The 26,307-nt window shown below is 41.5% G+C and overlaps 1 protein-coding gene across 1 annotated transcript; it reads left to right on the forward strand.

Moving 5' to 3' along the window:
• Window positions 1-206: 206 nt before the first annotated feature.
• LOC306862942 (glial fibrillary acidic protein) lies at window positions 207-6,510 on the forward strand (the record flags this gene model as incomplete). Its single annotated transcript, XM_079406051.1, has 9 exons — window positions 207-703; window positions 3,165-3,225; window positions 3,299-3,394; window positions 3,643-3,804; window positions 3,954-4,079; window positions 4,209-4,429; window positions 4,508-4,551; window positions 4,648-4,733; window positions 6,469-6,510. 9 exons carry the CDS (start codon window positions 207-209, stop codon window positions 6,508-6,510), a joined length of 1,335 nt encoding a protein of 444 aa, XP_079262177.1.
• Window positions 6,511-26,307: the final 19,797 nt, after the last annotated feature.

Raw genomic sequence — 26,307 nt, forward strand, 5'->3', positions numbered from 1 at the left:
ACTTCATTCAAGCACCCCACACCAGAGACACAGACCGAGTAGAGTGAATAGAGACAGTCAGGAGACTGGGTGGACAAGCACAAACAATTCCGGGCTCACATACACACCCCCTGACCTTTGCCCTTCCCATTGGACCCCCTCTCTCTTCCCCGCCTTCTCTATAAAAACCAAAAGTTCACCCTCACTCGATCTCATTTTCTTCTGGCATGGAGCCCCAGCGAGCTTTCTCGTCCTACCGAAAGCGTTTCGGGACTTCGGGCGGCTCCCCGTCCATGGGGGTCACCAGCCGCCTCAGCACGGGGCGCCTATCCCTCCACAGCAGCCCACGCCACCTGACCTCCAGCCCCATCACCCTGTCCACCTCGCGCTTGTCCCTGGGCGGGGAGCGGCTGGACTTCTCTGCGGACTCCCTGCTGAAGGCCCAGTACCGGGAGACGCGCACCAATGAGAAAGTGGAGATGATGGGGCTGAATGACCGCTTCGCCAGCTACATCGAGAAAGTGCGCTTCCTGGAGCAACAGAACAAGATGCTGGCGGCGGAACTGAACCAGCTGAGAGGGAAGGAGCCCAGCCGTCTGGGGGACATCTACCAGGAGGAGCTGAGGGAGCTCCGCAGACAGGTGGACAGCCTCAACGCTGGTAAAGCCAGACTGGAGATTGAAAGAGACAACCTGGCCTCAGACCTGGCCACTCTTAAACAGAGGTAAGGACAGGTGTGTTGTGCCCGTTTAAAGCGCCCTCCCAGAGTTTTGAGCCAGGTGGATATTGAATGGAATTTTCAAAAAAATAAAATCAATAAAATAAAATAAAAAGGAATAAATAAAAATTATAATAAATAAAACACAAAATAATAATATAATATAATATAATTGTATCTTGCACCTTGTTTGTCTAAAACGTGTTTCAGACTAGGGTTCAGGTTTGGGGTACTTCAAGGGTTATATAGTATATTATGTAATATATAAATATATTTAACCAAATATAAAAATGGTCAAATTAGAGATTATAGATTTATATTTTTCACAAAATGATTTGAATGTATCTTGCAGATATTTTATAAGGATAGACAGACAGACAGACAGACAGACAGATAGACAGATAGACAGATAGATAGATAGTTAGAATTACAACATGTCAAAGTAAAATACAGCCTAAAAAGTGTGTACTTGTGTATGAGTAGAGGTGCCTTGCTGGAGTGGAAGTATCACACATTCCAGGACACATCAACAAGAATGCAAAGAGCAACGTGAGAACAATGTCACAAAAAAGGTCAATAGCATATCAAAGAAATGCCATCCTGCCCTTAAGAACAGCTTTCACATGGGTAAAGAATCTCTTAAGAACTGCAACACCGCTGGCATTTTTCCACATTAGTACTATTTCCACAACTTCAGTGTTACTATGTGAATTTATAATTTATCTGTTTTCAATGAGAGGCTCCTCATTTCTTACTCTAATTCAATCCCACGCTGCCTCTCTTTTCATTCACTGAGTGGTATGGGGGCAGGGAGGGTCACAATACCTCAGTACAGCTTCAACAAAGACTGAACACTCCCAGAAAGCGAAAACATTCATAAGAATCTCTTAAAACAAAACGGACAGGAAAATCATTAATATCTATTGAAACATTAGTAACATTTATATGAAATAAAACTGAAATCAGAAACGATGTCAGTAATTAAAAGGAAAGTTGAATTTGGACTAAGCTGTGCATCCAAATTCAAAGTGATTATTTTTGATTACCTTTATTTGCATGCTCAAACTAGACACTGTTTGTTTGGAATTGTTGATATTGATGTTTGTTAGGTGTAGCTGCTCAGTTTAGAAGGGTGTGTATGAAAGGCAGTGCATCTGCTCCACCCCGTGGGAAAGAGCAGTAGCTGCAGTGTGTGTGTGAGCAGATAATGATGCATGAGTAATCCATTGAACCCTGTCCAGCCTCTTGCTGCAGGTCTCACCACACCATCATAGGTCACCTCCACTGTGAGCCTTTCATTACAACTGTCATAACTGATTTATCATAAGTAACTATTTAGAATACACTTTGAGGGCAGAGGAAATTCACAGATCACAGAACATAATATGTATTATATTTTGACATTATGGGGAGTCTATGACCGTTATATATTAAATATCCTACCTAAAGGCTATGTATAAATATGAGTCTCTTATGCTGCATTTATTTAATCAAAAATACTTTAAAAGTAAAAATAGTACTTTGAAATACTCTTACAATTTAAAAATGTAAGATGTTAATACATTTTAAAATGTATTTTATTCCTGTGATGACTATGCAGAATTTTCAGCATCATTACTCCAGTCTTCAGTGTCATATGATCCTTCAGATATAGGGGTGCAAAGGGGTGGAACATTCCTAGTAAATTTGGGAAGATTCCAAAAATTCCTGGAAAGTTTCATTTCTGGAATGTTTCCGAAAATTTACTGGACATTTTCCATCTTTTTGCAACTTGATTCAGAAATCATTCTAATATGCTGATTTGATGCTCAATAAACATTTCTTATCATTGTTGAAAACAGTTGTGCTGCTTAATATTCTTGTGGAAACAGTGATAAAATGTTTTCAGGACTCTTTGATGAAAAGAAAGTTCAAAAGAACAGCTTTTATTTACAACATAATTCATTTGTAACAATGTACAAGTCTTTACCGTCACTTTTGATCAATTTTACACATCCTTGCTGAATAAAAATATAAATTTCTATCAAAAAGTATACAAGCAGTGAAACGGTTAGAGTTCCCCTATCACTAGAATAGAATATCGCACTCCTCCAGAAAGGACCAGAAAAGAACTGTTTTAAATATACGAGATGACCACAGATCATATATATATATATATATATATATTTATATATTTATATGAGGATATATATTAACAATTATATAATTTTATAGAATATACTCTTTTAAAATTATTTTATGTCTTTATGACCGTCCTCCTAATTGGCTGGGAGGGTGTTGTTTTTTTCTCAAATGATTGCTTCAAAAATAAATAAATAAAAAAATATATATATAATGACTTCCAATATATATTTTCAAGAGGGGAAATACTCTGGGAGTTCTTTGGGTCACACAAATCTTGAATATGTGGACAACTATTGGTTGTCAACTACTTTTTTTTAGATATGTTTTCTTATCTGTCCTCCAGATTTCAAGATGAAACTGCCCTACGGCAAGAAGCAGAAAACAACCTCAACACCTTTAGACAAGTAAGGAGTACTCCATTCCCGTCTCATGAATAAGTTATCATATTGCTGTCATGAATTTCACTTTTGATTCCAGGATGTGGATGAAGCAGCTCTGAACCGCGTACAGCTGGAGAGGAAGATTGATGCTCTGCAGGATGAAATCAATTTCCTGAAGAAGGTGCACGAGGAGGTGTGTTATCTCTCCCACTCTCTCCACACTATACCTCCATCTGTTCACTTCAGCCCTGTCTCCTTTCATTTTACTCCAACTGGCATATCTGTCTTAAATCTGTTCATTTAACCTGGCTATTTGTATCAGATTCTGATGTGCCCAAACAGATTCAATTTTGAGTCCTAAAGATCAGATTGGATCAGACACCATTATATTCACCTGTAAACTTCTCTCACTCCGTCACCCTTCTTCCTTACTCGGTGTAGGAGATGAGGGAGCTGCAGGAGCAGCTGATGGCCCAACAGGTTCATGTGGATCTGGATGTGTCTAAGCCAGACTTAACCACTGCCCTGAAGGAGATCAGAGCTCAGTTTGAGGCCATGGCCACCTCCAATATGCAGGAGACTGAGGAGTGGTATCGCTCAAAGGTTACATGAACACACATATGCATTCTCTTTAGTGGATTTTCTCTATTAGAAGATTTTATGTGCAAAATTTTATTTGTAATATAATATAATAAAATGTGTCTACACCTTTTTTAATAATAAATAATAATAATTATGATTTATTTCATTAGTTTGTTGATTTGACTGATGCAGCCAACCGTAACGCAGAGGCTCTGAGACAAGCTAAGCAGGAGGCCAATGAGTATCGTCGACAGATTCAGGGCCTGACCTGTGACCTGGAATCTCTTCGCGGATCTGTAAGTATTCACCAAACTTATTCAGAACAACAATAACGACAAATTCAGCCATGAGTGTAGCGCGCAGTACTTGACAGCAAAGTCATCATCCTCTCAAAACCATTTCAAACTTCTCACTCTGTCTTACAGAACGAGTCCCTGGGGCGTCAGCTGCTAGAGTTGGAGGAGCGTTTCGCCATAGAGACTGCCGGTTACCAGGACACTGTGGCCCGTCTGGAGGATGAGATCCAGATGCTGAAGGAGGAGATGGCCAGACACTTGCAGGAGTATCAGGATCTGCTCAATGTAAAACTGGCTCTGGATATTGAAATTGCCACCTACAGGAAGCTGCTCGAAGGAGAGGAAAGCAGGTGATGAGAGCATCAGCCACAATAATTTGAGGAAATAAATTCAAATATGATTAAACAAATATCTTCCACCTCTTCTAGAATCACTGTTCCAGTGCAGAACTTCACCAACTTACAGTTTAGAGGTGAGTGATTCATCATCTAGTTGTTGATTCCTGCTTAAATGTCTCTGTTTAATCATTTGTGTGTGTGTGTGTGTGTGTGTGTGTGTGTTTTGGTAGACACTAGCTTGGACACTAAGCTGACTCCTGAGGCTCATGTGAAGAGGAGCATAGTTGTGCGAACCGTTGAAACTCGTGATGGAGAGGTAAACACTAGGAGGCGCTCTTCATCAACCTTTAAATATTCAAAAAAGTTTTGGACAACCTAGTTTACATGAATACATATCTACTTGCCTTGCCGTGCCTTCATCACCAGCTGATGACAACATTTTCTTTTCCAACAATCTCACAAAAGAATTAAATGAACAATTATTTCATTCATTTTATTAATTGATTCATTCTTTCACATATGTGACCATGGACCACAAAACCAGTCATAAGAATCATTTTTTCAAAATTGAGATTTATACATCACCTGGAAGATGAATAAAAATCTTTCCATAGATGTATGGTTTGTTAGGATAGGGCAATATTTGTCCGAGATACAACTATTTGAAAATCTGAGGGTGCAAAAAATTCAAAATATTGAAAAAAAAATCACCTGTAAAGTTGTCCAAATTCAGTGCTTAGCAATGCATATTACTAATCAAAAATTAAGTTTTGATATGTTTACAGTAGGAAATTTACTAAATATATTCATGGAACGTGATCTTTACTTAATGTCCTAATGATTTTTGGCATAAAAGAAAAATCAATAATTTTGACCCATACAATGTATTTTTGGCTAATGCTACAAATATTTTTTTTTTTTTGTGGTCCAGGGTTACATATTGCATTAAAGCAGAAGTGTCCAAAATTTTGGGCCAGAAGAAAATGCTGCATTATATCTAAAACTGTATTATTATTATTATTTAGTAAGACTTTACAATAAGTTCCCATTAGTTAACGGTAGTTAATAAAAATATAAAATAAAAACCATTGATTGTTCGTTCATGTTAATTCATTAAATAATATTAAAAGAAAAACTTTTCATTTTAATATTATATTTATATGTTGAAATGAACATTAACTAAGATTAATACATTGTCTAGAAGTATTTGTGTCAGTTCACATTAAAGGGGTAGTTCACCCAAAAATAAAAGTTCTGTCATTACTCACACCCTCATGTCATTCCAAATCCATAAATCCTTTCCATAAATCCATAAATCCACAAATTAGGATATTTTTGATTAAATCCGAGAGCTTTCTGACCCTGCATAGACAGCAATGTAATTATGTGTCGTGGTACTCTTGGCAACGCACATCAATTGACACGAAAGAGAAGAAATATTTGAATAAAGTCAGAATTTTTGTTTTCTTTGGGCACCAAAAGTATTCTCGTAGCTTCATAAAATTACAGTTGAACCACTGATGTCACATGGACTATTTTAACGAAGCCCTTACTAACTTTCTGGGCCTTGAATGTGTCAGTTGCTGTCTATGCAGGGTCAGAAAGCTCTCAGATTTCATCAAAAATTTCTTAATCTGTGTCCCGAAGATGAACAAAGGTCTTATGGCTTTTGAACGACATGATGAGGGTAAGTAATTAATGACAGAATTTTCATTTTTGGGTGCAAAACTGTCTCTTTAACTACTGCAGTTAACTAATACTAACAAATTTTGTAAAGTGTTACCATTTTTTTTTTCAACCAATTTCGCTTAGATTTTCTAGATTTCAGTAAAATGTAATGCAAAAAAAAGATGAATTAAAAATGAAGATATGCTTTGCCCCACGTCTATGGCATAGCGGGCCAAATGAAAGGTCATTAACTGATTTATACTTAAACCAGCCAACTATCGCCTTGGGCATCTCTGCATTACAGATTTGTATATTTATCTTTTTTATTTGTTCATTGTTTTCTGTTTCAACTAAAACTAACCTATACAATCTCTCTTTCAAAGATCATTAAGGAGTCCACCACGGAGAGGAAGGATCTGCCGTAATCAGTCTCAGACACTGGATTGGATGAAAGTTCATCACTAACGCTTCTGGATGCTGTGATCAAATGTGTGATTTCTTGCCAACTTTCCGTGCTTATTCTCTCCTAGTCTATATAGTTCCTGGGAACTTTATTCAGTTATATTAGCCACTATAAGCAATAAGCAACTGCGTTTCGATCTCTTTCTCTCCCTCCTGGGATTCTCTCTTTATCTGTCTTTATTTGTGGCAAAGAGTCTTTGCTTGATATTAGACTAGTTTATCACCGATTGTGCCATAAAAATTCATGGATGGACAGATGAAAGTAGAAAGTAGAACAAGCTAGTGGTCAGAGCGGGTGCATGGGAAATATAGTTTTTTGTCAAGCACAAACTGTAGAGAATACATTCTGAAATGTAGTGTAGTCTTTATGTACTAGATGAAGAAGAGCAGGATTGAAAGGTTTTGAATCTAAATGGTCAGTGTTAATGTAAGGCATAAGGAAACTATAACATAAAGGTCTTTGTGAAGGTTTTAAAGGAATGATGGATTTTGTCAGCGGTGCTATATGAACATTTTACCTCACATTTTCTCTCTTTCACTGTGTATACACAAAGTTTTTGCAAAGTAGTTAACTAAAGCATCTCTATGGACCCATGTTAAAATGCTTTAAAATGCTTGTTTACTGTTAATTAACTTGTAGAAAACATATTAATAGTACATTTTAATCACCAAAAACAATATCTTACTGAGCTCATTATGTAAACATCTGACATATTGTCTTAAGGTGCAGTCTTATTTACCATTGATCGATGAAATTTTGGCAAATTCCAATCATTTCATTAGGAATTTGTGTGATATGGAGTTTCCCATGCAGATTGTGCTCATGTTCAAGTTTGCAACATGAATTCACTGCACTGACAAACACGAAGCTGCTTGAAAGTGACTTCTGTGACCTTCATATATCTCCACACTATTAAAAATAGACAGTTTTGCAAGCAAAATGTAGCTGCAATTTGGCTAATGTGACTGTACATTTACTAAAATCTCATATTGTCAGGAAACACTGAACTCTGTTTTCAGCTGAGGAGGGTTAACTTTCACACTACTGCCTCATTCCGAATTGGATGTCACTTTGTTGTGTTGTCTAATATTGATACTAATAAAAACATTATATAATTTTTATTTGGTAGCATGTGTTCTGTTTATGGGCTTATCCACCTTATTTTGCAATTCGGAAGTTAGATATTTTCTGTGAATGTGTGAGATGTAGAAGGATGACAACTAAAAGAACAGTAAAGTGCAGGAAACAGTAAATTATTATAATTACAATAATCCCGTTTGCAAAATGAAGCAGCTTCAATGTTTTTGTACAGCTAAGACAAGTGAAAAGCAGATGACACAGGTAGTCTCGCACATTCAAGTTACAAAATTCCACACCCACCCTTACGTAAAAAAAAGGTGGATAAAAGAGGACTTCTCAACACAAGCACATCGGCATTGCAGCTGATGTATTCTGACTGACTAATAATGACTTAAAACTGAACGAAATAGGAAGTGACAGTGATCTTCTGTCACATGTGAACATGTCAAGGGGGCAGAAGTTTTGAGTGACAGGCATGTGTAACAGGGTCATTGATAGGGTGCGGATCCCATGCTTGGTTAGAGGGGATTGCACGTCTTGACTGTCTTTGTCAGGGTATGTTAACTTACTGTAGAACTAGGTTTGCTGTTATATAAGGTTTCTTTGCCCTGGATATCAAGATAATGAATCCCCCCCAGGTAGAGCAAGTGTAATGAAATTCAAAGACAAAGAACATTCTCACCCTGAAATGTTTTCACAGGTTCACAAAAGTGAAATTTCTGACTCTCAAGTACATAACGACAACTTCTTAGGGACCTGTGTAAAGTCACACACTCATTCTAAGTCTAAAAAGAGCAATATGATATACGTAATGTTCAATAGTTATTGGCAGAAGTGAGAATTTATATTATAAATATAGCACTCATTTCAATACTTGCAATATCATTGAATATTTAGGGGTCAAATGATTCTTAATGATGTGATGAGGCAATGATTGAGGCATTGATGAGGTTAATGATGAGGCAATGAGATTACAATGCATAAATTCAAGGTGACAGCATTCTGAATTGAAATGGCTCTTCTAACATGACTCTTTACCATTGCATTCTCCTTGACGTCAAACTGCAATGGGTAAGCTAACTCATCTAATGCTAACCTAAAAAAATGAGGATAAAATATATGTTTGTCTTAGTGGCAAAGCTAGTAAGAAAACAAATTTCATTGATGTTAAGATGCATCATCATGGAACTTGAAGTTCAGTATGTGGGTCAAAGTCATGTTGATTCAGTAGCCGATCTGAAGGTCTGGCTTCATTAAAATTAATCGTCTCAAAAGAGTAATTTGTGTGCAAATTGGGCTGCATAGGCCACACTGTTTGTTTGTTTTTGCATTCCATCTTTATTTCTTTTTTTGAAAGTCATAGAAACACAATTGTTAGAGTAAATTAAAATGAAAAAACACATTTGCTATAGTCTAGTATACCTCTTTAGAAGTTATTATTGCTAATTTACTTTCACATTCCAAACTCAGAAATGTAAAAAGGGTACATTCTCATACTTTCTGTGACCCACAGTTTAAAAACCGCTGTTCTAACAGAATGGACAGAAACTGAATTTAATGGTTCAGACCCCATGTGTATATAGAAAACCTAGTATGCTGAGAAATATGTCCCTGGGAACATTTTTTTTTTAGCCAGCTGGGTAGATATCCTCAAAAAAACACCATGCCAACAAAGGTCCTAATCAAAACTCATGAAATAAAATGTCATTTCAGAACATCAAACTTTGAGGTCACTAAAACACAGCAATGCTAGACATTCACAGAGGGGGGCATTGAGTTGACAGAACTTGGCTTGAGTTGAGTCCTATGTGAAGAAATTGGGGCATATTGGATGAGTCATTTGGAGCGTGGCAACTCTGGAACAAGGGCAACTGAGAGGCAAAATTGCACGCTGTCCTCACTGATGTACTTGAAGTGTTAAAGCCAAACAACATCTTCGATATCTGGAGAGGAGTACTTAGAACAATGTGTGACGCATAGTCTGATAGCATCTGGATGTTTAACTGGTTCCAAGTTAAACACTGCACTAAGAAATAAATCATTAGGCAGCATGACTTATTTATGTATCCAAGGATAATATGGCCATGAGAAACTCAGTAGAAAGTCCCTGCAGTACAAAATAAAGGTTCTACAAGGGGGATTTTGTAAAGATGCGATAGAAGAACCAATTTGGGTTCCTCAAAGAACCTTTCAGTGAACAGTTCTTAAAAAAAAAAAAAAAAAAAAAAGAAACTTTTACCACTATAAAGAACCTTCTGTGCAATGGAAAGTTTCCATGGATGTTAAATAGTCTTCATGGAACCATGAAGACAACTATTATATATATCCCACAAATCCAAGTGATTTCAAATAATCGTCAAACATCTCAAGCTGGCATCACAACATGTCAGCTTGAATCTGGTCTGTGAGAGAGCAAGATAAAAATCCCTTATAAATGTAGGATATCATAGACTGAATCAGACCATTTTTAAGATGCATTGGAACATTGAAACCTGAGGAGCTGGAATGCAGAGAGGCCTTAAGGAACAGGACGTCATAAATCTAGTTTGGGGCAAGCAACTCCCAACTAGCAAGCCTTTTTCACCAAACAACTTACAACACTGAGGAAAAAAGAAACACTTATTGATAATTCCAATTCAAGAAGGAGACTGTCAAATTGGTTGCAAGTAATCAAGACTGATGTTCACACGTAAACCTGTGATAGAAAATCATTAGCTACAGACTCTTTCGGGCGTGTCTCCACACATAAAAGACCTTCCAAACCAACATTCCTTCTCTAAAGAACATGCCTCGTTCTCCATAGAACCACATAAAGACTTTCATTTTCAATTTTAATGAAACTAATAATTTCTATGCATAACTGCATATTGTGTATGTAACCCATTTGAATATCCTTGTTTTAATAACTCAATATGTCTTGCTTTTAATGAGTATTGAATGGCTCGAGCCTTAAAGAGACCTATTGCATGTTTAGTATCTATGAGTTTGAGAATTCATGCTTGAAATGTTTCTTCCAATCAATTCTTTGTCAAATGCATCATAGTCGTATTATGAAATCATGTTCAAAAAGGTATATTTTGCCAAAGCCTCTAAAATTCGGACCATGTGACTGATAACAGGCTGATTTATGATGTGAAGAACACACCCTAGCTAAGCAAGGACAATACCTAATTGGTCAATACGTCCAGATAGGACGGTCCAGAAGCTGAGTTTAAAACCTCAGGACATCCTCCATTCTCTCTCTTACATCTCTCTTGTCTCTGACTCTCGGACCCTTGTCCCTCTCACCGCGTGCGTGCTGCTCTTTGAGCATGCTCTGGCCCACGTGCCATAATGAGAAGGAAAACAACTTAGTCTCATTACATCATTTTATTCTTTTACTTTAGTTTATTTTCTTTCCGTGGAGTTTCGTGTTAATGTAAGTTGATACAAGTCCAGCGTCGACTGCACTTCTTCAAACGTCCAGCAAGCCAACGCCCAAGAGACATCACTTCAAAGACTACTGAACTTCCAGCTAATCAGACACTTCGGGGAACCCCCCCTGTCTGCAACGAGGACACAACCCGTTACACAGGCAAAACCAGCAACACACCTCCAGATTCTAACAGGTTCTAATTGGTGTATTTAATATAAATTTTAGCCTCATTGAGAAACTCAAAGCGAGGGTTAAATAAGTGATTGATGGTTGTTCAGGTCTATTGCTGTAAACTTGGGATTTCACGTTTCATTCTCTTAAACTCATCCTTTCCTCACTCTTTCTCTTTCTGCAACGTGTGAATGTGTGAATGCTTGTGTTCATGTGTTAGATTAGTTTATGTCTTAGGTTTATATAAATAAAATCTGATTTATATTTTAAAAGAGAAGTATCTTGTGTTTTCTGCTCACAAGTTAATGCCTTAATCTGTCGATTTCGTTACTGTGCTATTTAATAGTGTTTTCACTATATTTGGGATTTTAATATCCAGTGCAGAGTTTGTTATACGGCTCGTTCAGTGAATCGCCGTAACACTGATTCTGTTCGAATCCCTATAAAATCATAAATGATTCCCTTTGAGCTAAATTAAACTATTTGTTTAAATTACGTATTAATATTATAATGTAATTAACCCTACATTTTTTATTGGTGGAGGTTAATATTATATGTAATAACCTTACATATTGGTGGAGGATGCGGGCAGATTAATCTAAATTGTGAGCATAAACCAAGTATTTAATATTTTTCTATTGCCGCGGATGAGAGACGAGACTTGTGTGTGTGCGCGTGCGCGTGAGTGACGTCAGCTGCGCGCGCCCCGCTTGAATGAATGAAGACAGCAAAAGGGCTTCTCAAACTGCAGTAAGTGAACTTAAAGTTAACATCTGAGATCGTACAATAAGGTCGAAATTGAGCGTGTTCCTCTCTTTCTGTAATGCCTTTTATTTATAGTTGAAGTGATGTCCTGCGGGTTCCAGGTCAGTCAGTAGCTATTCTGAATCTCAGTCTGTTAGCAGAACGAAGCTAAACTGCAGTGATTTAAACGGGAAATAAATCAGTGTATAAAGAATAGTTTTGAGCGTGTCCCTCAATCCTATTTATCAGAGCCATTATTATTCATAGTTTGATTAGCAGTGCGTGTTCCATTGTTAAATCATCTATGACTCCCTCAGTTAAACATTAGAGAATAACGCTCGTATGTTTGTGTAACTGTTCACTAAGTGAAGTTAATCTCGCTCAACACTGCGTGTGTCCGGGAGATTTTAATGGGAGTTTCTAAAGCTTTATCAAGTAAAGTTTAACTTTGAACCAACAGCGAAGAAAACCTGTTGTGTTTATGCGTTATATTCTGATACAGCACTGTTTCCCTGCAGTAAGTTACCAAGCTGCTATTTTAATAAGTTTAACTCTGAACGAACTGAGAGTTTAAGCGCCACATCGCAGAACAACTAAAAGCGGTGTTGTTTATTTGTACAGTGTTGAAATGCGCTGACATTTCATGTAACATGCTTAACTGTACTGGCAAAGCAACGTTTGTTTTGGTTTCCACAGTTACGATCGTGACACGGAAGTCTTAACCTACTTCCGGAGCAACTTTGTACTGCGCACGCGCAGCACATTGATGCTGATGTAAACAAACTCTAAAGCTAACGAAACAGTTGTTTACCTGGTACAAGTTTATGCTAAAGATTAGCCTCAAAGGTTAGCAGTTAGCATTAACCTCCGGTGGTTTAATACAGTGTGTATGTTTGGAAAGCTAAAGTGGTTTAACCCTTTAAACACCTCTCAACTAATAGACTTGTTGGTCTTCCTCTTTCTTATTTCTCTAAATTCTCACTTCTTACCACTTATTTGCATTTTACTAGAAAGGGAAATACTAGTTCACAATTATTAATTGTGCCAAATTCAAAATTTAATTAAAACATTAAATTTATTTGGAATCATTCAAATTTCCCTCAGATCATTTCATATGATCAATACTTCTATTATTCTCTTCTGGGCCTAATCATTTTAGATACAAATAAGTCTTGAACTTGGAAAGTTTAAGTAAACTTATTCTATCTAATCGATTTATTACCCATATTAATAGATTCTATTCAGACTTATACTCACTCATTACTTTATTGCGTTTTATTCCCTCATTCTTCCTGTTTTGGTTATAGACTTAGCCACTATTTTCTATTTTTATTTACTGATTTTCTCCTTTATTTAATTTCAATTTTACTTTGTCTCACCTGAGCATTAATAGGAGACATTGTTATCCGTCACTACGAGTTCAAATAAATTTAAGAGACAAATCTCTTTCACCAAAATTTATTTTTGTTAAGTTGTGTAGCAACTGAAAACAACGCTCTACTCGTAGTCGGCATAACTGCTTGCTAGTGGACTAGCATTTACTGTCTCTTTCTCTTCTCTCCTGTTCTCTCCTGCTTTCTTTCATCTTCACTTTTCACATTTGTGGGGACCTGTAAGAACCATCAATCAATTCTAAGTGAATGAGATACACAAGCTTGTCAAAAGGACTAATCATCTTTACGAATTTGATTGTAATCGTTCTTCCTAACCTCCCTACATTAAAAACGCAATCAAAATTTTAACATCTCATGCAACGCTGAGATCAATTTTAATAGAGACGTTTTGAGCAACCGTTGCCTTTGCAGCCTCCCTGGTGAGCGGTCCAACTGTAAGGTGTACGTTGTCAATCCTGTCAGACTAAAAAGAGATATCAGAATTATTATTATATTCATCTGTCGAGAACAGAGATTTAATAATATTGTTTGCCTCTTGATAACATTTAATTTAAAGAGAAATTTTTTTTTTAATAAATAATTTCTCATTTGAAAAAAAAAGGGAATTGTTTATTTTAATTGAATTTGCTTTTCACCTGTTTCTCTCTTTCCCCTCTTCCTCATTAGAGTGACGAAGTCTTCACATCTTTAGTCTACCACCTAGACACTGCGACCAACACAGTCATCACCACACTACATTAGTGGTTCACAATCACTGACACAACACTTAGTTGCATCACCTACACATAGGCTTTTACTCCACACAGATCTGTGTCAGTCTCTCTTCTCCCTTGCGTGCCAACATGCCGCAGACTGCAAACCCCTTTGCACAAGGGGAAGATGGGAACACTTGGCTGAGAGGCACGACAGACAGCCTCACCCCCAAGACCCTTGAACTGTTATTATTTCTAATAATAATCCTAATCCTGAGAAGATTCCTGACACAAGATTCAAGCCAGAACAACAACCACGAGGAGCTAGTCAAAATCTCCAGCTCTCTAAGCTATGCCTTCACAACCCAGCTGAAACTGAGCGACAAGCACGTCACCCACCTTCAAGAGGAGCTGACACGTGTTCAACGCCGCATTGACAAGCTGGAAGTGAAAGTTCAAGATCAACACAAAGCACCCAACGAAAGGGAGCAGGAATCAACGGAACGAGTTAAGGAGCTCCAAGCAGCCCTGACAGCAGCTCAGCTCGACCAACAACATGCAAAGGCTGCCCAGAAAGACCTGGTAAACAGACTCCAGTATGCTGAACAGCTCCTAGAGAAAGCCAAGCATGACATCAGCGACAAGAATGCTGAAATCAGTGCCTTGAAAGACCACCTTGAAAGGTACATTTCTAAAATAGACAATCTGACCCAACAAATAGACGATACCAACGATCAGCTCTACATGGTCAGAAAAGAACTTAAACATGCTAATGAGCAGAAACAAGAGCCAAGGCGAGAGAAACAGCTCTCAGCCTCACCTCTGCTGAGCAGAGCAGAGTCCCACATCCAAGAACTGGTATACAGCGAAAGAAGCGAAGAGCCACAACCCAAAACCTCACCTGCCTTCGCCACAGAACTCTTTCCTGTCAACGAAAGAAAACCTCCCATCCAAGCAGACCTCGGAGCTGCACATGGGATGACCATCAACGACCTCGACAAGCTGTCTAAAAACATCAGCAAGTTCAACCCGAACTCCACAGAGGGCCACACCATCCAGGCCCATCTTCAAGATATCGACTTCTATCTGGAAATGAGACCTCATGTGACTGACAGAGACAGGTTGTACCTCCTTAGAGCCACGTCCAGTTCCGAGGTACGAAACTTTCTAGATCGACAGCCCAGTCGAACGAAGTCAGACTACCAGCTACTTCGTGAAGTCCTGATTAAAGAGTTTACAGACTCTGAATCTGAACATGGACTTTTAACTGCCTTAGAAACCAAACAAGGTCGACAAGAGGCTCCACAAGCTTACTACAACCGACTCCGACAAGCCTACTTCGGTGCACACAACGAACCTGACCTTGAAGAGGATGTGAACTTCAAAAGCCTCTTCCTAAGAAATCTGCACCCTGGAGTCAGCCACCATCTAGGCGTCATGGCCTGTCCAGGCTCCATGACCATCCAACAGTTGCGTGACCTAACACAGAAGGCCTACAACAAGCAGAAGATGGCCTCAAAGAAAGGTAACACAACCTCCACTCTCTTGAACTCTGTCAACAAAGACTCAAGCTTTGCACTGGACGACACCCAGTTGCATCACAACACCAGAGTCCTCCATCAAGAGCACAGAGAACGTGACCCCCATGTCCACGACAGCTATCAGCCCAACCGCTGGAAAAATCCATGGGACCAGCCACGCTTCTCAAGAAACCACAACAACTGGAAACCTAACCAGACATCCAAAGGTAATCGCCGGACTCATCCAAGAGCGACTCGTGTGGGTAAGCAACAACGAAACCCACCTCAGCACCACTCAGACATGCACAGCGCTGAGTATGCACAAGAGCAAGACAGCTTACCATCAGAAGACATGGAACAAGTCATGAAACAACTGAAAGAGTTCCTTCAAGATAAGCTGAACACGGATGACTACAAAATTGAGTCATGCTCGCTGTGACCAGCGACAGAACGGAAGGCCGGTGATCACATGGTACAACACCATATCAGAGATGACAAGCACCTGTTCAACAACCACCCAGAATGAACAAGTCTCTCACGGCCAACCAATGATGAAAACTGAGGTACCAGAGAACATCACCTCAGTCACCCATCACTCACTAGCAAACTGCTAAATGAACTAAAACTTCAAGAACCACATTCACGTCTGTGCAACAGCAACCACCAAAGCACAGAAGGTCAGAAAGTCTGCCACATCCAGAAGGCAGCACAAGAGGAATGCAACATAGGAGACGAAGTTTGCACCCCAGCTTCACACAGCCATGCCAAACTACCTCTGACTGTCTGCTTAAGAACTTCCTGCCTTGCTGGACTGACCCCCATTAGATCATGGACACGCCCTCATCCACGCCAAGGATGCAGAGGGCCAGTCTTCACTGACATACCAGAAAAGGGGGAAGACAACACAGACTGAAACAGATCTGACCACACCTACACTACACCACTAACACACATAACATTACCTATACCCAGAGGTAACCACATCTACTGATAACACATTCCACAAACATATTCTTCTCACAAGTAAGAATATACAAATTGGAGCATGACAATGTTACATACACCACCGTGAAGAAACATGCAGCTATCCTCACAATAGGTAGAACACCTGACACTAAGTTAAGGTACATTACTCCCTAGCTGCACATGACATCCTAGCTCAACAGAAGTTGCAAACCACGCTAGGAAAACCCACAGCAGCTTTGTTTTTGTTTTGTTCTTCTTTCACCTATACTTTTCCTTCCCCTCTTTCTTTAGTAGGTGAAACACCTAGACACCCTGCAAGGGTCAAAGGTCTGATATTAGGATTGACTCGTCACACCTAATATCCGCAAGCCACTCTAAACTGAATGGAAGCCAGAGAGCTCCATGCACGATAGGTCAATTCATTTTACCACAAATGATGCCACCAGAAACTAAAGGTGAACATTCATAAGTTAAGACAACTTAGAAGGAACAAACAAATTTAAATCACAAAACTTGATCGAAGGATCAAAGTATTCAACCGAATTAGAACAACAATTTCCAAATTGAATTGTTCAATTTACTAAACCATACTGACTAATTGAATATAACCGTCTGTACCTCAAATAACCTGAGGACCTGCACCAATACAGTAACTGTTATGGAGGTGTTGTCTTGTTGTTTGCTGTGTTCTTGTCTGCTTCTTCTGCCTTTGTGTTTCCAGCGCTCGACGACGTCTTCAACTAAACACCTCGCCGATCGAAAGGGGGAGATGTAGGATATCATAGACTGAATCAGACCATTTTTAAGATGCATTGGAACATTGAAACCTGAGGAGCTGGAATGCAGAGAGGCCTTAAGGAACAGGACGTCATAAATCTAGTTTGGGGCAAGCAACTCCCAACTAGCAAGCCTTTTTCACCAAACAACTTACAACACTGAGGAAAAAAGAAACACTTATTGATAATTCCAATTCAAGAAGGAGACTGTCAAATTGGTTGCAAGTAATCAAGACTGATGTTCACACGTAAACCTGTGATAGAAAATCATTAGCTACAGACTCTTTCGGGCGTGTCTCCACACATAAAAGACCTTCCAAACCAACATTCCTTCTCTAAAGAACATGCCTCGTTCTCCATAGAACCACATAAAGACTTTCATTTTCAATTTTAATGAAACTAATAATTTCTATGCATAACTGCATATTGTGTATGTAACCCATTTGAATATCCTTGTTTTAATAACTCAATATGTCTTGCTTTTAATGAGTATTGAATGGCTCGAGCCTTAAAGAGACCTATTGCATGTTTAGTATCTATGAGTTTGAGAATTCATGCTTGAAATGTTTCTTCCAATCAATTCTTTGTCAAATGCATCATAGTCGTATTATGAAATCATGTTCAAAAAGGTATATTTTGCCAAAGCCTCTAAAATTCGGACCATGTGACTGATAACAGGCTGATTTATGATGTGAAGAACACACCCTAGCTAAGCAAGGACAATACCTAATTGGTCAATACGTCCAGATAGGACGGTCCAGAAGCTGAGTTTAAAACCTCAGGACATCCTCCATTCTCTCTCTTACATCTCTCTTGTCTCTGACTCTCGGACCCTTGTCCCTCTCACCGCGTGCGTGCTGCTCTTTGAGCATGCTCTGGCCCACGTGCCATAATGAGAAGGAAAACAACTTAGTCTCATTACATCATTTTATTCTTTTACTTTAGTTTATTTTCTTTCCGTGGAGTTTCGTGTTAATGTAAGTTGATACAAGTCCAGCGTCGACTGCACTTCTTCAAACGTCCAGCAAGCCAACGCCCAAGAGACATCACTTCAAAGACTACTGAACTTCCAGCTAATCAGACACTTCGGGGAACCCCCCCTGTCTGCAACGAGGACACAACCCGTTACACAGGCAAAACCAGCAACACACCTCCAGATTCTAACAGGTTCTAATTGGTGTATTTAATATAAATTTTAGCCTCATTGAGAAACTCAAAGCGAGGGTTAAATAAGTGATTGATGGTTGTTCAGGTCTATTGCTGTAAACTTGGGATTTCACGTTTCATTCTCTTAAACTCATCCTTTCCTCACTCTTTCTCTTTCTGCAACGTGTGAATGTGTGAATGCTTGTGTTCATGTGTTAGATTAGTTTATGTCTTAGGTTTATATAAATAAAATCTGATTTATATTTTAAAAGAGAAGTATCTTGTGTTTTCTGCTCACAAGTTAATGCCTTAATCTGTCGATTTCGTTACTGTGCTATTTAATAGTGTTTTCACTATATTTGGGATTTTAATATCCAGTGCAGAGTTTGTTATACGGCTCGTTCAGTGAATCGCCGTAACACTGATTCTGTTCGAATCCCTATAAAATCATAAATGATTCCCTTTGAGCTAAATTAAACTATTTGTTTAAATTACGTATTAATATTATAATGTAATTAACCCTACATTTTTTATTGGTGGAGGTTAATATTATATGTAATAACCTTACATAAATTTCCCAGAATTGATGAAGAGTGAAAGGAAGAGTGTTGGAAGAAACGTCTTCTCTGCCATGCACATCAGACACCAGCAGCACCACTGAAGGCTATGGACAGAAATCAGCGAAGTTCTTCGGGCTCTAATCAAACATCTCCTCCAATTTAACCTCAGTCTGACCCTCCAGCGCCGCCACCTCTTTACTCAGGCACCCAGAGAAATCTGTGCAAAGCACATCACAATCAGCTAAGCCTGTCACACTGTGTCAGACCTGTCCACAACCACCGCATTTCTGTCAGTTCATTCACACACAGCTTGAGACTGCTGTTGCCAGCAGTGAAACATTTATTTCCTCTTAAAAATGAGAATAACTTATGTGCAAAAGGCTCAAGTGATGTGAACATGGACAGAGCATGTACAGCGCGTGATCGTTCAGACCACGCCCCTTTTCTGACATGTTGCGACATGCCCTGGCTTGTAGAGAACGGCTGTCAGTTCAGTTTCAGTTTCAGTTAAGCTAATCTTCGCATAGTGTTCGTGTGCGTCAGTGACCACCAGTAAGTTGAAACTTTATCATATAGATAAGTTATATTAGTAATTTATGTTAATGTTTATAGTCAGTGACAGCCTTTATATCTGTTGTATGTGTAACTTAGAGGTTATTCTCATTGTAGTTACGTTTCAGGACATGTTTAGCACTGTTTATTTAAGTGACTAGAGATAGTTATTCAGTTAACTAAATTGTGTTTATGTAAGTAATATTGATGTTTATTTCCTTTCATTTAGAACACACCTTCACTGTAAAGTGTATGAGAAATAGTGCCTGTGCATCTGTATTTTTGAAGTATATTTATTAAAACCATTCAACGACTATCCCTGACTTCCGTGTCCTGACTAGACACTCCATATTGTTGACAAATTTCCTTAACCAGTAGATCTCCATTACAATTTATGGTCCTTCGAGCCGGATAGTGTCAATGATATGGCAACCAGTAAAGAAGGACTCAGCCTCCCTGTTTCACCGGTGCGCCCCAAACGCTCAGTGCAACGCCCAAGATATCTGGATGATTTTTTAGTCGAATATCCAGATCAGCATAGCTTAGCGCAGATGCACAGGCACGAAGAGGAGAGGGCGCTACGCAGTCCTGCTAGAAGCATATCCACAATGTCACCAATGCATCATGCAAATGAAGCCATTGTTCATCAAGCTTTGGAGACAGCGCGGCAACAGAGTGAAACGGCTAAGAAACAAACAGAGCTTTTGGAGTTTCTCCTGCAGCATCATTCCCCTCGGACCTCAGCTCAGTCGTCAAGGAGGTCATCACGGCATCAGACCCCAGTACGCCAACTCTACCCAGACAGAGGAGGTGAACCACAGCCTTCGCCAGCCCTTGTTCCTCACCACCACAGAACTGAGGATAACCCAAGCGTAGCTGCAGATCTAACCCCTCAGCTAGAACAAATGACACTTCCTCCGTCTCTCAGCCGAGTCACTCAACCCCCTCAGAATACGCTCGTTCCATGCTATGACGTTCAAGCTATCAAGCAGGAATCTGATCATGATCCATCAGCTCACCTTCAGCCCAGCCATCCCAGAGAGTCAACCCAGGGTCTACAGCCATCAGTAGGCTTGTTAAGAAATGCCACATCATATAGCTCACTCTCGTCCTACCCTATATCGGGTAATTGTAAGCCCAATGCAGCTGCACTCGGCAGCCAACACGAGAAAGGTAGGGAACCTCAGTTGGGAAATACACATCTGGTGCCACCTGAGCTTCATACTGCACATCTCTCACATGTGGCTCCTCCCAGATCGCTACATGTAAATCCAGATTTCGATCAGATGATGCCTCTACCCATACACCAGTCAATACATCAACCTCCTTATGTACCCCAACCTTTCTACCAAGGGAACCCAGCCATGCTGGCCCATTATCCATCCGCCGGGTATCAGCATACACCCCCCAATATAGAAGGCCCAACATTTCCTGATTTTACCAAGGAGGATAGAGCTCAATATGTGGAGCTACGTCTTTCCCTTAGCACACTCCTTCATCCTTCTCAGTCCGAGCATTACAAGTATGCCATCTTGCTGAAGCATGTCAAGGTGCCACATGCACATCGCCTAGTGCTAGCTCATGCAGAGTCTAGTATGCCCTACTCTGAAGCTCTGAAAGCACTGGATGAACGCTACGGACGTCCATATCAGTTTGTGCTGAAGGAGATAGAGGACATGGAACGCCTACCCCCCATCCGAGATGATAGGGCTCTTGATGAGTTCTCCATCAGAGTGCAGTCGCTTGTCGGGATGCTGAAAGCTCTCCGAGGTGAAGGCCATGAGGAACTCCACTGCGGCTCCAATGTGAAGCGCCTTCTAAGCAGGCTCCCCAAGCACCAGCAAGAGAGATTTCGTCGTCAACAGTATAGGAAGGACCCGGATAAACTGAAGCTAACGCTCACGGACTTTTCAGAGTGGCTGAAGGCAGAAGTCAGATGCCTGGACATTGAGCCCTCACTTCAAGCTCACAGTGAAAAGGATAAAAGAGAATTTAAGCAGCAGAAGTCCAAGGTTAAGATTACTACGGTTATGCATGGGACAGACAGTTCCAGTAACCATCCATCAGACACGCCCTCTCAAGCAGCTCATTCTATGCGAACCCAAGGGAAGGGTAAGATATACTGCCCTTACTGTGAGGCAGAACACTACCTCAGCCAATGTGAGAGCTTCGCTAAACTTACCAAAGCAGAGATGGTGGATTGGATTAAAGTTAAGAGGAGGTGCTGGAGATGCGGACGGTCTCACCTAGCCTCTGCTTGTGACCTCAAGAAGCCGTGTCGCCTTTGTAAGTCGAAACACCTCTCTGTCCTTCACGAGGTCAACCAGAGGAGTGGGAACGAGCCCACCATCAAATCGACAGCAGAAACTCACTACCTGGATCAGCCAAATAGATATAGCCAGGTGCTGTTAAAGATTGTCAGAGTCAATTTGCAATACCAGGATAAAGTGCTTGACACGTATGCAGTGCTGGATGATGGCTCGGAGAGAACCATCCTGCTTTCGTCTGCAGCACGCCACCTAGGAGTACAGGGTCAAGTAGAAGACCTCACACTCCGTACTATCCGCCAAGACATCAAGATACTGTCAGGCTCACGTGTGTCCTTTACGATCACTCCAGCTTCCCAACCAACAAAGAGGTTCTCCATTCAAGGTGCATTCACAGGTGAACACCTAGGCCTCTCTCAGTACAGCTACCCAATTACCCAGCTCCAGAGAAGATATCGTCATCTACGAGGTCTGGTAATCCCACCCATCGATGGAGCTCAGCCAACCCTCCTGATTGGATCGGATAATGCTGATCTGATCGTTCCGATTGAGCCAGTGCATCTTGGTCCCCCTGGTGGTCCTGCAGCAGTCAAGACTAAGCTCGGTTGGACACTCCAAGGTCCAGCGAAATACCTGCAGCAACAGCTTCCCACCACACAGTGCTTGTTCACAGTTTCCTCCCCTTCTGCTGAGCTGTTCAGTCAAGTTGAACGGTTGTGGCAATTAGATACACTGCCTTTCAAAAGTGAGAAGTTGGTGACCAGATCCAGACAGGACAAGTACTCAGTGGACCTATTAGAGGCTGAGACCATCCGTGTAGAAGTAAACGGAGTGCATCGGTACGCTACACCCCTTCTACGAGTCCCAAACATGCCCAAGCTGAAAGTTTCAAAGGAAGTTGTGATGAAGAACCTGCGAAACACAGAGAAGAGGTTAGCACAAAACCCACTGCGGACATCTACCTACCAGGAGGAGATCAAGAAACTGGAGATTGCTGGGTACGCCACCAAGATTGACTCCGGCGAGGTGGACTCATCCGAGGAGTCGTGGTTCCTGCCCCACCACATGGTCAGACACAATGGCAAGGAACGGATTGTTTTCAACTGCAGCTTCCAGCTTGGCAGACAAAGTTTGAATAACTACCTCCTTCCTGGTCCAGCCTTAGGAGCCTCACTCCTTGGAGTCCTCCTGCGCTTCAGGGAGCATCGAGTTGCAGTAAGTGGAGACATTAAAGGGATGTTTCACCAGGTCCGCCTGCTGGACAGAGACAAGCCCTTGCTGAGGTTCCTTTGGAGGGATCTAAAAACGGACAAACAACCATCAGTGTACCAGTGGGAGGTTCTGCCGTTCGGGACGACGTGCAGTCCCTGCTGCGCGATCTTTGCTCTTCAGAAACACATCAGTGAGTCAAGTCAACCAGGAGAAGATGTCCGCCACAGTGTAGAACAGTGCTTCTACGTAGACAACTGCCTGCAGAGTCTACCCACCATAGTAGAAGCCAGTAACCTTGTGACGAAGCTTAGAACCCTTCTAGCTGCAGGTGGTTTCGATATTCGTCAGTGGGCCAGTAACCAGCCAGAGGTGATTCGCAACTTGCCTAATGAGGCCAAGTCTGACAGCAGCGAAAGATGGGTTTCTCAGACACATGGTGAAGCTCAAGAAATGACGCTAGGCCTCAGTTGGCACTTCATGGAGGACACACTCCATTACAGGCATCGCCCGGTTTCCCCAAGCCAGACTACCATGCGAAATATCTATAAGATACTAGCAAGCCAATATGATCCCCTAGGTCATATCCTGCCTTTCACCACAAGGGCCAAAGTTTTGGTCCAGAGACTGTGGGCCAAAGACCGCGACTGGGATGACCCAAACTTACCGGTCGACCTCCTGCAAGCCTGGACTTTATGGGAAGAAGAGCTCCCTCAGCTCCCAACAGTTAGTCTCACCCGGAGCTACTTCCCACTAGACGTGGATGTAAGTGCCATCACCCTCGAGCTTCATGTATTCTGTGATGCATCAGAGTCCGCCTACGGGTCAGTTGCTTACCTACGCGGTGAAGATCCACATGGCCAAGTCCATGTAGCCTTTGTGCTGGCACGTTCAAGAGTGGCACCGAAGAAACAACAGTCAATGCCACGCCTTGAGCTCTGTGCCGCCCTTACAGGAGCTCAGCTTGCCCAGATGATCCAGCGAGAGCTCACCCTTAAGTTGAGGGACACAGTGCTGTGGTCTGACTCCACCACAGTACTTGCCTGGATACAGTCGGAGTCCTGCAGATACAAGGTGTTTGTAGGGACTCGTGTATCTGAGATTCAGGAGCTGACGAATCACCAGTCATGGAGGTATGTGGACACACAGAATAACCCCGCGGATGCTATCACCAGAGGGATGACACTATCCAACCTAGCCAAGCCAAACCAATTCAGTCAAGGTCCTGCTTTCCTTCGGCTACCACGTGAGAGTTGGTCAGCCACAACTTCTTTCGTGGAGGTCCCAGATGAGTCAGAGATGAAGAGGTCTACGTTCTGTGGCATTATGTCAGCCATTACTGCACCAGAGATCCCCGCCGCTGAAGACCACTCTACCTTTGAAGATCTCCTTGAGGCAACGAGTAGGTCACTACATGGGGCGGCCTCCCAGTCAAGCGCCCTCAGTGCAGATGACTACGCAGAAGCAGAACTCAGAATCCTTCAGAGAGCACAATATGATAGCTTTCCAGACGAAGTCAAGTGCCTACAAACAGGGAAAGCACTTCCATCCAGCAGTCGGCTCTTGTCACTTGCTCCAGAGTACGATGTCTCTAAGGGCCTTATCCGAGTAGGTGGTAGGTTGCGCCGTTCTACTGGTCTGGAAGAATATGTCGTACACCCAATTGTGCTAGAACCTAAGCACCATATTACCAAACTTATCATACGACAGTATGACAACAAGTTACTCCATTCTGGATCGGAGAGGGTCTTTGCAGAGCTCCGGCGCAAGTTTTGGATCCTCCAAGGCCGAGAAGCTGTACGTCGTCATCAGAGATCCTGCCCGGAGTGCCAGAAATGGAGAGCAAAGCCTGCTATTCCTAAGATGGCAGATCTGCCCCTTTGTCGTCTCCGCCTCCTGAAGCCTCCATTTTATTCAACAGGAGTAGATTGCTTTGGCCCGTTCCAGGTCAAGCGTGGTCGGAGTACGGAAAAGAGATGGGGAATAGTTTTTAAGTGTATGACCACCAGGTGCGTTCACTTAGATGTGCTGCCCAAAATGGATACCGACTCGTTCCTTATGTCACTCAGAAGGTTCGTGGCTAGACGGGGAACACCCTTCGAGCTTCTCTCTGACTGTGGGACCAACTTCCGCGGAGGGGAGCACGAGCTCAAGGCAAGTTTTGAGGCCATGTGTGAAGAGCTGCAGACCAAGTTGGCTAAGCACCAGATCCGTTTCCAGTTCAACCCACCAAATGCACCTCACTTTGGTGGAGCCTGGGAGCGGGAAGTCAGATCTATTAAGGCTGCACTCTATGTTACTCTGGGAGCACAGACAGTGACCGAAGAAGTCTTGCAGACAGTTCTGATTGAGGTAGAGGGAATCCTTAACTCCAAGCCATTGGGATATGTGTCGACAGATGTAGCTGATGTGGATCCCGTAACCCCCAACTACCTCCTCATGGGGCGGCCCGACTCTTCGCTTCCTCAAGTGGTGTACCCTGAGTCTGAGATTCTCAGTCGGAGAAGATGGCGGCACAGTCAGGTGTTAGCTGACCAGTTTTGGACCCATTTCATACGGAACTACTTGCCTTTCTTGCAATCAAGGCAGAAATGGGTAAAGGACACAGAGAACCTCACTGTGGGTACAGTGGTGATGGTAATTGACCAAAGGTTACCTCGTGCATTGTGGCCCGTGGGACGAGTCACGAAGACCATTAGGAGTGTCGATGGTAAAGTGAGGACTGCTGAGGTGCAGGTAGATGAGAGGACCTACACCAGACCAGTGGCCAAGCTCATTGAGCTGCCGGCCATCCCAGAGAATGCCTCGACAACAGCTCCTGTGGATAGTTGAGCCTTTCCAGGAGATAATTCACACCGTGAATTATGGGGCGGCTGTGCAAAAGGCTCAAGTGATGTGAACATGGACAGAGCATGTACAGCGCGTGATCGTTCAGACCACGCCCCTTTTCTGACATGTTGCGACATGCCCTGGCTTGTAGAGAACGGCTGTCAGTTCAGTTTCAGTTTCAGTTAAGCTAATCTTCGCATAGTGTTCGTGTGCGTCAGTGACCACCAGTAAGTTGAAACTTTATCATATAGATAAGTTATATTAGTAATTTATGTTAATGTTTATAGTCAGTGACAGCCTTTATATCTGTTGTATGTGTAACTTAGAGGTTATTCTCATTGTAGTTACGTTTCAGGACATGTTTAGCACTGTTTATTTAAGTGACTAGAGATAGTTATTCAGTTAACTAAATTGTGTTTATGTAAGTAATATTGATGT

This window comes from Barbus barbus (assembly GCF_936440315.1).
Source record: "Barbus barbus genome assembly, chromosome: 4".
NCBI lineage: Eukaryota > Metazoa > Chordata > Actinopteri > Cypriniformes > Cyprinidae > Barbus > Barbus barbus.